This window comes from Hippocampus bargibanti, linkage group LG02 (assembly GCF_051943395.1).
Source record: "Hippocampus bargibanti isolate YZ-2025 linkage group LG02, ASM5194339v1, whole genome shotgun sequence".
Lineage (NCBI taxonomy): Eukaryota > Metazoa > Chordata > Actinopteri > Syngnathiformes > Syngnathidae > Hippocampus > Hippocampus bargibanti.
The window spans coordinates 13,769,594-13,786,365 of NC_142735.1; the positions used below are offsets into that span (position 1 = coordinate 13,769,594).

Below are 16,772 nucleotides of genomic sequence, written 5' to 3' on the forward strand. Positions count from 1 at the left end.
TCCGAAGACATGATTACTTGTTCTGCAAGACACAACCGATTTTCATCATAGAAGCCATCGTGATTTCTTCTGGTACACCAGTTTAAGTGTTTGGTCAAATGACTAAACACAGAGAAGATGTGTGTTATGGCTCGTTTTATCAATAGACATTACACAATGACCTTTTCACTGTCGTCTAAAAGTCAACGTTTCAGTATTTTCTGCTTCCGTCTCTGCTATGTTTGTGGCACTGCTTGCCAAAGTCTGTACAAATCCATGTGGATCAAGCTCGCGGTTAATTGAAAAGGTGTCAAAATTTCTCATTGTCAGTGTCTGACGCACTGATGGAAAACAACATGAGGATGCGAGCAGCTGGAGCAACAACTGTGCACGCACGCTTGCACACACACCATCTGATCTCTTTTTTTTTCTTTTCTTTGCTGGACTTGGAATAAATGTTCACGTTCCATTTTCACCTGATACATAAGACAAGGACAGATGAGCATTTCATCTTGTAACCCCCACGTTACTAACTTATGTGATACACCGAACCAAAGTGTTTATTCCTTAACAACAATGACTTAAAATTCTCTGGTTCGGGAGTGCAGAATTTCAGGCACTGAATCCATCCATCCATCCATTGTCTATCTTGACTCTGCTTGAGGGTCTCGTGTCGAGATTTTTGCAGTTCACCCACAAGTGATTACCAGCCAATTGCAGGGCACGACGGCTTTGCATCTTGACACAATTACAATGTCATTGTTTTTTCAAGACCTGGAGTCTGACACGATTAAAAGATTTAAAAATATAATGTCTTGATCTAGTTGAACGCAGTAGGATTATGGTTTGATTCAAGATGCTATAGCTTTTGTCATTTTCATTAATATGCAACAATGTATACATTTTATCCAAAGCCCAAACTATCCGTTTTTTGTTACATACCAACAGGGCTCATAAAGACAAACAACCATATACATATTAGTAAGGATTAGCATTTGAAACTATTAAGAACAAGCCTTTGGAAATGAATGAGTTTTGGGGGTCTAAAATTGGCCACCTCTTGTCAACTCTGGATTATTTCCATAATATGAGAATTTCAGTCAACCATTGAACAGTTGAACACTTTCTATGAATAAATTATTTCATGGCCCATTGGAGGAATGTTAGCTAAGCAATATGATTTGTTATTGTAAATTCGTAAGTAGTGAGTACACTCTTATCTTGATTCCGTGCCTCCAAATCAGTATTGTTTAAATTATTTGTTTCACTTACAATATCATTAAACTAAAATGTGAAAACGATATATATTTTACTGCATGTGCGCCTTTGCCGCACATTGCAGCACCCTCTAAGAAGTGTGCGTGTTATAAATGTTTCATGTAGCACATAGAGATTTCCTATAAAATAATGTATTTACAGCTTGTTACCACACAAACAACTCTGAGGTTAACATTTAGGCACATAATCATTCTGACATTCTTCGTGTGGTCTGTGTTAAAAAGTCAATAAAAGGACTGAGAAAGGGAAGAAATGAAAAAAAAAGACTGGACAAAGGCAATGAGGGGTAGTTGTAATAGTCTCTAATTAATTGCCGGCTCATAATTCACATTCTCGTCGAACCTAATGTCTCACTCCATGGTACCAGACAATAGGCATTGTGTGTGTGTGTGTGTGTGTGTGTGTGTGTGTGTGTGTGTGTGTGTGTGTGTGTGTGTGTGTGTGTGTGTGTGTGTGTGTGTGTGTGTGTGTGTGTGTGTGTGTGTGTGTGTGTGTGTGTGTGTGTGATAGTGTGCATATGTGTGGTGTCTAAATGATGTCTGTTGTAAAGGAGAAGTTAATGAAATGGGTGGTTATCAAGGAAAACAGGCTTCATTCAGTTCAGTTTAATGACCTATGTCGCATTTCATTTCCTCTCTTCCTTCCTCTTATTTCTCCCCTCAGCCATAGCATTGCACGACGTTATTTTCAAGACAGTTTCTGAAAACACAAACACATGCCGGAAAATATTTTCATTTTGCACTTTTCCTGTATAAATGCATCATGCGATCCTGTATCAATGGTGATGTTGCCGAACTCACTCTGTTTCAGGTCTTACAATGTCCCTTTCGCCTAGTGAACTAACAGGTGCTGATCATATTCTCGCTCATGTCCAGATAGCTTAGCTACAATGAGTGCATGGCTCTATTCTTTTGAGCCACAGACATCTTTATGCCGGCTCTGTCACTTCAATGATATTGCAGATGGATCTCTTTTTGTTCTCACCTTCAATGCCTAAACTGCTAAAAGCTCTGAATAGGGAAGCCTCTTCATCCCAACTACATCCACTAGGAGGCTCCCCGTTGGCCAAACAGCCGGCTCACAGTCACTGACCAGCTTTGTACATTTGGCAAGCTTCCTCTCATCCCGAGTGAGCTTCTTTTGCAGGAAGTTTTGAGAGTTTTCATGGTTCGCTAAGATTGGACGATGATGCCAGGTCAATCTGAGGTTTCACCTCAAGAAAAGTACCCCTTCCATATTTTAATGTGAAATTGGCAGGTTTGCTTGGCTACTGTCGAAATGGACAGCGTCCACAAAATACAACACAGCATTCAGGAGGGATAGTCATGTGGGGGGGCCTGGAACGTTATCATTTATGGAAAGGATCGTGCCTGGTGGTGGTTGAGAGACAACAAAATCAGGGTGTTCCTCAATGCATCCTCTATTGCACTTTAAATGGCAATAATCTGTTGCAGCATTTATTGCAGCCAAAACAACTTGGGGTCAAAATGACCTATGAGGATCATCAATCCGAACAATATGTGTTCAGGACCTTGAAAAAAATAGCATCAAGCATTTTGTGCTTGATCAGTTGCCCTCATCAAAAAAAAAGTCATGAAATATAGAACAACAACAAAAAATAAAATGTTTTATTTTTTTAATCATAAACTTAGCCCTCGAGGATAATAGGAAGGTTAACTCGATACCTGACGGGACATCTTAAGTGCAGAAACATCAAGACCGTAGGTTACGTGTACTGCTGTAAAATGCTTCTTCTAGCGCCTTGCCAATGATATCCGTGAATTGTCAATGAAACAAATTTTGAATGAGAATAATCATTTTAAAAAGATATTCACGTGATTGTTTTATGACTAAATATCCAGTCTTGTTGTATTGTAGCAGTGATATATATTACAATTCACAATAAGATTTGAAAAACATAAATAATTCTTCAGTGTCTGAAACTCAAAAAGTTAGCGGACACCCGGGCAGACAACTCTGAAATGTTGCCTGCCCGGCCATAAATTTGGCTGCCCCATTTTTCACAACTTGAAACACAATAAGACGACTAATCGCAAATAAAACATTGTTGCAAAGTATTAAGGATTGTTTTTATTAAGGATGTACCTACCGCAAATACTCCCTTGCTTAATTTATGGTAAATATCCCTCGCTGAAGGTTTTGCCCCAGTTGTCGTTTGTCGTCATGGTGCACAATGCAATGTTTGCGTTGCGTTGTCAAGGCCAAGTGGACTCCTCTTTCTAAGCGGCTTTCAAAACTCTCAAGTACACTTTTCAGTCATAGTGTTGTCCGAAGCACGAAACAGGCTTCTGATTGGCCAAATGATCGTTCATTTGGCAATTTGCATACACGGCACTGCAGCCAATCAGAAGCCTGTTTCGTGCTTCGGAAAAAAACGTGACTGAAAAGTGTACTTGAACGTTTTGAAAGCCACTTAGAAAGAGGAGTTCATGTAGCTTGTGGTGGTTTGCTTCTAGCTTTTGCTTTACTGAATAAAAACAAACGTTTGATTTGAAAAACAATCTTTTTTTTTTTCTTGAAGACGTCGGCCAACCGGGCCAAGACTTTTTTAAAGTTGTACGCCCAAAGTAAAAGTCGTACGTCCCGGGGCACCGGGCAGACGCTATTTCTAACACTGATCTAACCCCTCATGCAGAAACCATTTCCCAGAAATATATTTAAAAAACTTTTACTGACTCAATTTTAAAGACATCTGAAGCGTCGAGTCTGCTTGATCAATTATTCTATACATGTTGTTTTTACTCGGAAAGGAGCCAACAGACAGTAAAGTGATGTAATACTGTTTGAAAGACAGATCAATACAAACTTTGTTAATTTCACCTGAGGTAAAAAGCATGTTATTTAGTCTCGTGTAGCAAAGCGTGCAAGCATTTGCATAATTGCTCCAATTGTTTTCCCCCCAAACTTGTTATTCCTGCACTTTTGCGGTTCTCTGCTTTATTTCTTGCAGCGGTATCGATGTGTGAGAGACAGAAGGGTCCGTATGAGAAAAGTAGCGAATGCAATCAACTTGACCTTTGGGATTTTTCAGTTGTTTGCGCCATGCGTGTGTGTGCGATGTGGAAAAACAAAATGTATTTATGTATTCAACACCAATGGACAAATTAATTTTGTGTTTGTGACTGAAGCTCGGGACTTTTCTTTTTTCCAGACCAGTTGTTGAATTATAATAAGTTGTGTTTCAAAATTAACGGAGAAGAAAAAGACACCCACACTGACACACACATCTACACCCACACGATGCGCCCTCTCTACCTTGCGCTTATAAGGTGACACAAATCTCTGTATATCATGGTGTACCCCTTCAACTTGGACCGGGAGAGAGACTGCACATGAATCATACAAGACAGAATATAATATAGAATTGCTGCTGCATGTCTTATAATCAGTCACATTGTTTTGTTATAAAAACATGTATTCATAAATTTGAGAAGGGATGGGAGCACACAACTCGGGGAACACAGTTTTTCTTAAAAATGTGACTTTCGGTTGAAATTGAGCACAACGTTACGGCAGCGCCAAGTCTTCTCTCCCTGTGAAAAAAAACGTGGTGTTTGCCCATTGTGAACGCTCAAGGGAAATATTCCAAGCAGATGTGCATAATTTATTTTTCCATAACTAACTGCATCTTGTGTCGTATATTTGATGGCTGTTAAATTGAACCAGTGCATTCTGAACATTGTCTATGAAGATAGCGCTTTGTTGTTTTTTATGTTTTTTTTAGCCAATATTTTTTTGGGAGTGTGTTGGGGAGGGTTAGCGCGTCGAGTTCACATTGCAGAGGTCTGTGTTCGATCTCAACTCCAGTCTTCCTATGTGCGGTTTGATTGGTTCTTCTCCGTGCCCACGTGGGTTTTCTCTGGGTACCCCCCTCCCTTTTTTCCCAAAATCATGCATAGTAGACTCATTGGACACTCAAAATTGTCTCGCAGTGTAAGCGTGAGAGTAGAAGGTTTTTCGTCTTTTTGTGCCCCGCAATTGGCTGGCAACCGGCTCATGGTGTCCCCTACCTACTGCCCAAAGACAAGTTAGATAGGCACCAGCAACGCCTGCACCCGTTGTGAGGATAAAGCCGATTGGATCATATTGTATGCCTGTCGATGAAAAGTAGCACCTGATTGTTCTTTATTCATGATTAGTGAAAAGATTGAGAATCTTGACAGACAGAAAGAATAAATAGCATTTACTTTTATCTGAATCAAGCTAAATGTCGGGTAAATCAATTTTCATGTGATAAGTACATCGACAATTTCATTTCCACCCATATGATTTCATTGTGAGAATGAAAACAAAATCACTATTTAAATAATCTACATTGACCACCGTGTCAGGAATCCATTCGGAAGGGCTGGGCCCTGAACTGATGAACCACAAATTTGGGATACAAACTGTGACGCTGAATGCTAAAATGGGCTTCATGCAACTTTAAAATGGTCGCTGGAATACCCTCGCAGCACTTTACTTTTAAATAAGTTCCAATACCATCTGAAATAGCGACAGAATAGTCTGTGTGTGTGTGAGAGAGAGAGAGAGAGAGAGAGAGAGAGAGAGAGAGAGAGAGAGAGAGAGAGAGAGAGAGAGAGAGAGAGAGAGAGAAATAATCTCATGTATGATCCTCTGTCTTGGGAGAACAGATACAATGTCACAATGAATTAGGAGGTGAATTTCTAACTAGGTCGCAGGCCAAGTGTGCACGCAAAAACAAACATACGCAAACTCTCATTTTAAAGTGAGTCCAATTGACAAAGTGTGAAATGAAGGAGTGTGAGAAAGAAAGACTCGTATGAAGAACGACAAAACTGAAAGGCAGGATTTTGAAATCAGAGAGAAAAGGTGGGGTAGAGAATCAACAAAAAAGGGAATGGTACAGAGGGAAGAAAAATGGGCAATGAAAGGACAAAGAAGGGATTGTGATATGTTAATATTTGTGAACAAAATGTTGACGATTTCTATAAATAAAGATTTCTATCACTGTCTGTCACTGTGTTAATAGATGCACAACTTTTACTAGCTTAGGCATCGGCATTGCTCACCCCTATGAGATTTGCTCAGGAGGCTGTATACATCAGCAATGTGCATTTTAGGTTGACATGGTTGTGAAAAATGCATGACACTTTCTTTGTTTGGGTCTTTGTTTCATTTTTGATTTGAAATGGGTTGCTCGGAGCGAGTGCGTGGGATTGTGACTGGGAAAGAACATTTGAGTTCATGGAGAAAATTGTTGTCTGTTCAGTCTGGAAAGTACAGGACAACAGGACCTGATGATGATATTTTGCATGCATGAAAAATGACGAAACGCAGGTTGATCTCTGAGCCTATGAGTGTAATATACAAGAAACATTTTGTACTTCCATGTAATTCCGTAAATAGTTGAATTTCTAGTAATGACCCAGAAAGCTGCCATGCCCATTTTGAAGCTTTTTGCGTTGATCAAAGGTTACATCTAGCGCTGAGGGCAGTGCGACAAAATAATGTGAATGCTAGTGTGTGAAAATTGGTCATAACTTGCTCCTGTTGCAATTTATAAAGATTAATTAACCATATGTTGAAATCTCCTTGTTTAAGAGATCACAAGCTGAATCACAAGGAGTTTATAGAAATTCTGAAAAACCCTCGTCGTGCAACCCTTTTTAAATTCTGTGTTGAGGATTCTCTAGAGAACACATTCCGGGAAATCAACATATAAAAACTATTGCAAGCATTAGTGATTAATCCACTTCCTTGAGGCACGTTTGCTGATTAAAAGCTGAATGTTGATGAAGCAAATTAAGCCCAAGTTTTACCATACATATTTTGGTTACACAACATTGGAACAATTTCCAGAACACCATTCCAGCTGAAGGGTTTACACTTTACAGGGATCAAAATCATCACTACCAGCTGATCTACAGGCAGTGACTGTCTTTTCTCCTATTTAATATTGAGAGCACTGTGATTCAAAGCTGCTGCCAAAAGATGCACAACCAACCAAGGGATCAAGTTTTGTCTAGCTACACACTGGCACAGGTCTTATAGGCTGATTCTTTTTAGTATAACATCGGAGTGAACCAACATTAAATCATTGGCTTGCAAATCCAAGACAGAGGAATGAGTGAGAGCTCCCATTATAATGCTCTCAGCGTCCAAAATACAGAAAGCAATGGGATAGTCAGCAATGGATTGTCGACCCTGAACACAGTCTCAGAGCTGACCTCCCACCTCCGACCTAGTTCCCCTGAACTGTTTTTTTTAACAATACAAATACTGTATGCTGCTCGCAGTGGAATGCAACCACGGAAGTGGCGTATGAGGAAGCGAAGGAGAGTCTAGTGGCACATTCAGGACACCGGAAGCGACATATAAGGAAGCAGAGGAGAGTCTAGAGCAGACATGGGCAAACTACGGCCCGCGGGCCACATACGGCCCGTTAGGCTTTTTAATCCGGCCCGCCGAATTTGCCCAAATTATAGTACAAACAGTGTCTAAAACTCATGACAAAAAGTTAGTGAACAACAGGGCAGATAACTGAAAAGTTGCCTGCCCCATTTTTCACAACTTGAAGCACAATGAGACAACTAATTACATTAAAAACCATTGTCACAAAGTATAAAGTTTTTTTTTTTAAATCAAATACTACCTTGCTTAATTTATGGTAAATGTGCATCGCTGTAGATTTTGCTGCAGGAGTCTATTGTCATTGCGGTGCACAATGCAACGTTTGCATTGCTTCCTACGAGCCACTAAGCTCCTTTCATAAGTCTCACGTACACTTTACAGTCACGGTTTAATGTAAATTTACGTTTTGTAGCGTCACATATGTTGTTAGCTTCTTTTGAATCTTTCTTCTGGGCTGAGGTTCTGTGCATCTATTTTGGAAAATGACATGCAATTGCACGAGTTTATAACGCTTGCGAAAGTCCGGAAGAAAGAAGCAGGCTTCTGATTGGCTGCCGTGCCGAGTATGCAAATTTCAACTGCAGGTAGTCTATGTTTGTGTGCTCGGCGACGGTACACGTGTACTTTTTGCGCGTGAAGGCGAGGGCGTCAGTGAGGAGTTTGTTGAGCGCGCGGTCAGGACAAACCATCAATGATTTGGCGGAATTTAACACGAGTAGGTATTATTGAGCTTGAATATTTCGTTGTGTAATAATATGTTTTCAATGTTGAAAGTGATTCCATTTTTCAATAAATGTTGATTTCTTTAACTTTGCCCCTTCGATGGAAACTTATTAAAAACAGACGCAATCTTAATAAATCACAGTGCATATGTTATTTTAATCTATTTCCATTTCCTCCTCCAAGTATCTGCGAAATAGTATGTAAACACCATATTCCTTGAGACAAATTTATTAACTGATCAGGGATATTTTTCACATTTGAAAGACAGTTAATAAATTCTTACTGTGCTATGAGGTTTGTACATACTACATTTAAAGGACAACCGGCACCATTTTTTGTTTTTGTTTCCCACTGACATCAGAAAAACGTTTTATAGCATCTAAAATACCCAAATCAGGCAGGCTGATATTTTTAGTTAAATGAAAAACACCAATAAAAATGACTTCAAAATGAATGGTCAGTTTCAAAAGGTCCCACCCCCCTGTTCGTGACGTCACGCCAAGACGTCTTGCTCGAGAATCAAAACAATGGCTTCAGATTCGGAGATGTTTTCTTGTTCCTCATCCAGTTATGAAATGATTCAAATAGTTCTGAAGAGGAAAGCATAAATGTTTGCAATTGATTCAAGGAGTCCTCCCATATCAATTCGAGCAGTCAAGGACAGCAATGTAGAAAATGCAGAAGATTGCGCCCAAGCTCCGTTGGAAATGGGCTGATTCGTCAGCTGGGAATTTGTGTCAGCGAATATCAAATAGTTGTCTTGGTGCAACACACAACGATTCACCATGGCGTTATTTATGTGTTTTCCTTATAATTTCGCCATCGACACGGATCAACACGAAGTTTTCAGACCAAACAAAGTACCCAAAATGCATTGTGTGTCGCTTTCTCGGTCAGGGGCGGTCCAAACGTGACGTCACGTGGGGATCGTCATCAACTCGAAAACAAGACTTCATGAACATTCAGCGCAAGTCTTAAAACATAAACTATAGCTATATGCTGTGGAATCTTTGTAAAATACGCTCAGTCGAAGTCATTTGAAGTGATTTGATAAATTATGGACATAACTTGTTCAGAGTATTTCCGGCCCAAACACTCCCTCCAAATGCTCCTGGCCCGGCCCCTCTGTCAAATTTTAGAACCCAATGCGGCCCGCGAGTCAAAAAGTTTGCCCACCCCTGGTCTAGAGCGTTTGGTTACACAATCAAACCGAGAACCGAATTTTGGTCATAAAGCGAGGCATAAAAAAACTCGAAATTTTTGGTCCAAAACCGAATTGAACAAGAATCCAGACATTGGAAAACCAAGGTATGACTGTACTTGGTCATGGACCCAACAAAGCATTGCTCAAAAACCCCCGATGACAAGAATCACATGAATAGTATGTGTCCTACCTGTGACTTTGAGCTGTGTTGTCCTCCGCACCAGTCTGGATCCATATTGCAACTCACAGGTGTAATTCCCCCCATCCTCCTCCTCTACCTCTGGGATCCATATGTGTGTATTGTTGGCGATAATTGAACTTCTCCATTCGACCTGCTCACACTCCTGACAAGGCATACATATGATTGATCAAACGGCAAAAGAAAGGGCAATATACACTAATCACAGGTTTGTCCATGTGACACACCTTGTGCCATGTCATTTGAGGCTGTTTGTATGGAGCCAAATAGTCATCAATGTCACGACATGTGATCATTTTGCTGTGGGTAATCTGCGCTTTCTCCAGATAGCGGATATTGCTGCTGAAGCATTTCCCTTCATCACTCTCCTCCACAGTCATGGACATGGACACCTTCATGCAGTATGTTGAGTTCCTAAAAAGACAACAGAAATCATGATCTAATTGAAGATGACTTCATTGACACATTTCACACACATGATTAAAAAAAAATATTTGCTTGGATTGATCATTTTTGCTGCGCTGCCTGTGAGCTGCAGCCCTATCTCGGCTGTTATATCTCACTGGCTGTGTTCGAAATCACGAGCTGGCTCTCTGACACAGGTTGCATTTCCAACTACATCACGCCACTTGCAATGCAACAGGGTGTTCAAACTCATATTAAGCCTATCCAGGTTTGCCATGCCGAGATGAAAATAAGCCTTTGAATGTCAAATCACATTTGGCAAGTCACACCTTAATTGACATCATGCGGCTGAAAAAAAATGGCTGAAGAATGCGTCTTTCGCAAGCTGAAGCATGTGTATTTGGAAACAGCCAGTGACTGACTAATGTTTACTGAGGTTTGCCTGCAATTTTATATCGTTATATAATGCCCAATGCCCAACAAAACACAAACAGTCGATCAAACGGTTTGATACAGGTACACGTTACACCACTGAAAATTGTGCAAACTATGGTATGATCTGCACAATTCAATAATGCAGTACTTTGTGTAGGATGTCAAAATCCCTCAGGGTGATATAGTGTGCATGGGTATGTGCGTGTGTGTGTGTGTGTGTGTTCTCCCAAGTTCACCTCTAGACACAAAAGACCTCATTGAGATACTTTCATTTAAAGCACACACACACACACACACACACACACACACACACACACACACACACACACACACACACGCGCACACACACACACACACAAGGATTTTTCCAGCCATTGACTTAAACAGGACCACTGAGCGTGAACAAGAATGATAAGCCTTTCATCCACCTATCCCTCAGTTTGTCTCCTCTTCATCAATCCATCTGCAGCCAAGAGTTCAGTGATTCACTTACCGTGTTAGCAGCATGTTCCTCCGATTTTAAAAACACTATCATCTGTGAACCTTGATAGTTGTTGATCTTGTTGCAGAGTTGATGTTTTTCTTTTTTTAACGGAGTGTACTGGATCTTTCAAAATATAACACATATTGACTTTGGACATGATGACTCAGTTTTCAGACTTGCCAAACTCTGATTTTATCACATCTTGCATATGGCTTGAGATGGATCATTTAACTTCACACGATAAGCGTAAATGTGACTTAAAAAAAAAAAAAAAAACATCTGATCCTCCCCCGCAAGAAGCACTGAATAAGAACATTAAACTGTAAAAATGAAATTATTTATGGTAGACCATTACTCACACTTCACATACATATCTTAACATAGATTCTTGGATCTTTTATGGTATTTGTTTATGTGTGGAGTGATGAAACAATAAAAGGCTTTCATTCAAACCCTTTCTGTTATTGAAATGATTGTGTTCTGATCGTGTGTCACGGTCCGCCTCTTGGCAAATTGAAATTAAAAATGGTTTGTTTATCACCGAACAGTGACAAAATCCTCTGGCTATTAATGCACTTTTAAATGTGTAAATCTCAAAATAAGTGGCTAAACCTTCAACAGCGTGTTGAAAGCATGTTGTGGATGCTACGTATCCTTTCATATACACCTTTTATGTCTTGAAGTTGATGGTATAAATACGTAAATGGCCAATTATCAGTTTGATTTGGTCTAAGTGGCAAAGAATATGCCATTTATAAAATTGTTGCTATGCTTAAATATGATACTTCTGTCATATCTTTTATAAAATACTTCACTCGTCACTACTTCAAACAATTGAGGTGCACATTCTATATTTTTTTTTTGCTACATGGGCACATATCTATGTAGATGGACAAATCCTCTTATCAACATAAGCTTTTCCAATACTGTACTTACCCCATTTTCCCCAGAACCGGAAAGCAATATTTACGTGGATACTTTGAGCGACTTTGGACCTCCTTAACTACCTACTTTGTATTACACTTAGAAGAGAAGGGCCGATAGTTGTCATGGTGACTGTTTTAATTTTATCCAGAGATCACAATTTCTGCAACAACTATTGTTCTCTAAAAAGTGGTCAAATTGTAAGCATTCGTCAATGTAATCCTCAGCAGTAATAGAGCTGCGTCAATAAAAGCAGGAATGGAGTATACCTGTGTTTTATGGTCCAGGGAGCACACCATACCCATCCGTAGTCTCTGTCGAAATAGGGTTTAAATAAGCAGTTTACTTATTTTGAAAGTGGTGCTTTTATTCTCTTGGTGCATGTGTGAGTGGTACGAGAGAGGAATAAATTGTGCCTGCATTGTGGCTAAAAATGCTACAGGGTCTTTTCTCAATCCATTGGCTCTTCCATCCACTTTGATGACTTTGTTGTTTTGCTCTTTGGGTAAATCTATTGCCAGACCTACAAATTCTCTTTGCAACTTTCAAAAAACAAAGTTGACCTTGTGAACTCCCTGACCATTTTTGGATGTTGACTAAAGACCTCTTCACACTTTGTAAGTAATGTCATGTCATTTCCAAGGTTCAGTTTAGGTGGGGGCAAAAACATCTAGCCCGAAGAATCCTCCAAATAATGACAAATTTCATGCTATTTCAGTCACACCCAAGTCTATTACCCATATCATTGTCTGTGCTTTGAGAGTAATTGAGAGTACATTTCATGATAGTACAGTATATATTAAGTAAAAATAAATAGGGTTGTGCCTTATTTTTACATTTGTCATTCATGAAGTGTTGACAAATACCGATGACTGTTTAGCAAACATTATTGTTAATGAATGTCCATGTGACAAAAAAGTGAACATGTCACCATTTACCTTTGTGAACCCCAGCAAAACCCTAAATTCTCCAAGCTCACAAGTATTTGCTATTAGGTGAAATACAATTTAAAGGGCCATCATGTAAGTCTCCAGTACTGATAGTGATACCTGTCACTGTTTTTGAAAATTCAAATTTAATTGTATACTAAGCAAATAAGTGGGCATTTGAAGAAAAAAATACACACATATATACCATATATACTGTATATATTACACAAATTGAAGTAATCATATAACGGCAACACCGAATGGATGAAAGCTAATGTGACTCAGCATAAAGTTGAGCTCAGGTTTATTCCACATAGCACTCAAAGTATTGCTAAGCACATTTGTGCTGTGGCAGAATTGTTTAGAAAAAAATGGCAATTGCCTGAAAAGGAAAATTAATTAATCCCCAGATCATCTTGTAATCTACCGTATCAACCTTGTCAATGAATCAAGTGTCCTTGCAATTACCTTCCACTGCTCAGGCTACGCTACTACAGGGCGCATTGAGTTATGGCGCTAATAGAGGGGGATGTATCCTGGCCAGCAGACAGCGTGTTTATATCTGGATGGAGTGCAGATTAATTTGACTATCAATCTAACTAACAGGCAGGAAGTGGGAGAATGACACCTGCGCACACTGGCATCTGCACAGAAAAGCGCACACATTTAAATTGTGGCAAGATTTTATGAATTGCATTTTCCATTACATGAGTCAGTGATCGTCCTCTGCTGTTTTGACTTTACCAAGACAATAAATATACAATTTATTGAGTGACGATGAAATTGACAGTCGTGACAGCTTTTCTCTTCGTGGGTATTAATGTGATCGGTCCTTTTAAAATGTTGCTGAGAAGGTGGTGCTTCCCCCTCATTGACCTTTGCAGTGGCCTGATCTGGAGTTAATGGTTGTCAGAAAAAAAAAGTGTATTTGCCTTAACCTGTTTTAGATTAAAGCAATATCACATCATTAGTTAAACCACTGCATTCTGTATCCACGAAAATGATAAGCAAGCATTATCTCATTATCTCACTTCAGTCAGGCTATCCATATACAAAGAGGAAACAGGAAAAGAAGAAGTCAGGTTATCCATATCCATATATTAATGCTGTAATGTAAAATAAATGAAATGTTCAAAACAATGGAAATGTAAAAAAGTAAATAAATATTGAAAATCTTAAAATAATCAATAATCAACCCAGGTATTGATGTCAAGCGCATAACATTGATCATGAAAGCGAGGAATTTTGAAGACTATGCATTGCATTTATTTGACAAGATGGTTGCCATGTAAAGCCATTGAAATATAATGGGAAGATGACAATTTGAAGGCACATCTTAACTCGAGTTTAAGTCGAGTGGTTAGCACGCCGGCTTCACAGTGCAGAGGTCGCCGGCTCGCGTCCCGCTCCGGCCGCCCGATGTAGTTTGCATGTTCTCCCTGGGTCCGCATGGGTTTTCCCCGGGTCCTCCGGTTTCCTCCCACATTCCAAAAACATGCATGGCAGGCAGATTGAACAATCCAAATTTTCCCTGGGTCTGAGTGTGAGAGTGACTGTTGTTAGTCTTTGTGTGGCCTGCGATTGGCTGGCAAACAATTCAGGGTGTCCCCTGCCTAGTGCCCGAAGACGGCTGGGATAGGCTCCAGCACCCCCGCAACCCTAATGAGGAATAAGCGGTACGGAATATGGATGGATCGATCTCAACTGGAATCACAAACGTCAACAAAGCTGAATAAATCAGGTACAGGGTGCCTTATTTATTTAAAAACTCGGTCACAATCCCCTTGTGCTCAAAGAAGTATTTCTTACTGCATACGCATGTTCTGTAGACAAATTTGTGCATGCGCATGATTGGTGGATTAAACCCATTGAGAGCTCCCACAGAAGTGTCTTGGTGCCAGGCAACATGTAGACCAGCTGATATGTTTGGAAAAAGACTGTGTACGCCTGAGGCAAAATTGTTGGTAGTTCTTTATACAGATCACAGCACGGTTAATTTAATGACAAAATATTTGAATTTAAGACTTGTATATATTTTTTGACTGACAATGTATAATACAGTCATCCATCAGTTTTTTTCATGGTTATTTGGTACCGGATCCACTTGCGAAAAGTGAAAAGCCGCAAAGTATTCTTTTTTTCCTTCAATTGGCTTTGGGCATTACATTTGCGTAGTCATACTCGAGTAACAAACATCCACAGTTTATTTTCACATGGGGCTATGTTACCCAGACTCTACTGATGAGTACTGTATCACTGCTGAGGAGCACAATACTGTATTAAGAAAATAAAATGGTTTGGTGAAGAAATCGTTCCCACTCTGATTTTGTGATTGAGACCCCTTTTTCACACATGTGAAGGCCTATTTTTATATTGCCTCAATCAAATCAGTAGCCTCATGATATAAACACTGCAGTATCTTAAAAGTCCTCTTTGTGTTTAAAACTGCCTTCCTCCGTATCACCCGCACTCAGATTGTGCAGTATTTTAGAACACCAATTAAAAAAAAACCATTGAACTTCAATACAATGAAACCTTTTTTTTTCTTTTCTGAAAAGCATGGTTCAAGCTCTCAAGCTGGCATGAACTGGCACATGGCCCAAACTGGCATGAGAGTGGTTCTGACGCAATGGCTTCCAAATCGTAGAGGACTGCCAATGACACTTCAAATGACCGCTCTCTCCTTCTCTCCTGTCTTGCCTCATCCACCATCATTGTGCGGGCTTGTGCCCGCCTACTCTCGTTATTGTTAAAAATCTGAAGAAGAGAAAGGTTAAACATTTATCTGGCATCACAAAATACTCCTGTGACAGTGTGTAAGTTTCTGTTGTGCGAGCGTTCATGGAAGTGTAATTATCCCATACAGGGAGACAGGTGTTTCCGCTTACTAGAAAGACCTCATGGGAGCGACTGAGTTAGAAGAAGGGTACAGAGGTGTGCATACTCCCAAGAAACAGATGCCAAATAAACCAGCTGTTCATTTGAAATCATTGACAAAAGTGAACCAGCAAATAAGCTTCATGCATTTATAAGTGACAATGACACTAACATCTTGGAAACGAAATGTCAGTTTAGACATCCATCAATTTTCTAGACCACTTTATCTTCATTCGGGTCACGAGGGGCTTGGGATCCTATCCCAGCCATCTTTGGGCACTAGGCGGGGGAGACCCTGAATTGGTTGCCAGCCAATCGCAGCGCAAACAGGGACAAACAGCCATTCCCTCTCACACCTCGGGACAATTGGAAGCGTTCAATGAGCCTGCCATGGATGTTTTTGGAATATGTAAGGAAAGCGGAGGACCCAGAGAAAACCCACGCGGGCCTGGGGAGAACATGCAAACTCCACACAGGAAGGCCAGAGTGGGACTCCAACCCACAATCTCTGCACTGTGAAGCCGGCGTGCGATCCACTTGATACTGGGTCGCCTCGGTTCAGACATTTGGACAATGTTACTCTTCCAATATTATAGAAACGTTTTTGGGGAAAGCACTTCCTTTTCAATTCTTCATGCATAAACTCAATCAAGACATAGTTGCTTGATTCTGGAACCGTGATTTCAATTCCATCAAACACCTTTGGCAACTATAATACGGATTATGAACCAAGCCCATAAATCACTGCTATGTGACCTGCCGCTTCAATGTTTCAATCTGTCAGCGTTGATCCAGCTACCGTATTTTCATGTAGTTCATAAAAAATATTTTTCTTATATTTCATATATCGGCAAATAAAATTGAATCACCAAAAAAGTAAATAGAATTCACATAAAAGATGAAAATGTGGGTAGGAATTTATAATAATACATTTAATTT

The 16,772-nt window shown here is 39.9% G+C and overlaps 1 protein-coding gene across 4 annotated transcripts in view; it reads right to left on the minus strand.

Moving 5' to 3' along the window:
• Window positions 1-16,772, minus strand: part of il1rapl2 (interleukin 1 receptor accessory protein-like 2) — a 234,494-nt gene that overhangs the window by 67,922 nt on the left and 149,800 nt on the right. For all 4 annotated transcript variants that reach the window (XM_088989502.1, XM_088989503.1, XM_088989501.1 and 1 more), the window contains 2 exons: window positions 10,007-10,193; window positions 9,771-9,924 (listed from right to left, as the gene is read on the minus strand). In XM_088989502.1, coding sequence (XP_088845628.1) covers window positions 9,771-9,924; window positions 10,007-10,193 — 341 coding nt within the window. The remainder of the gene's footprint in view (window positions 1-9,770; window positions 9,925-10,006; window positions 10,194-16,772) is intronic.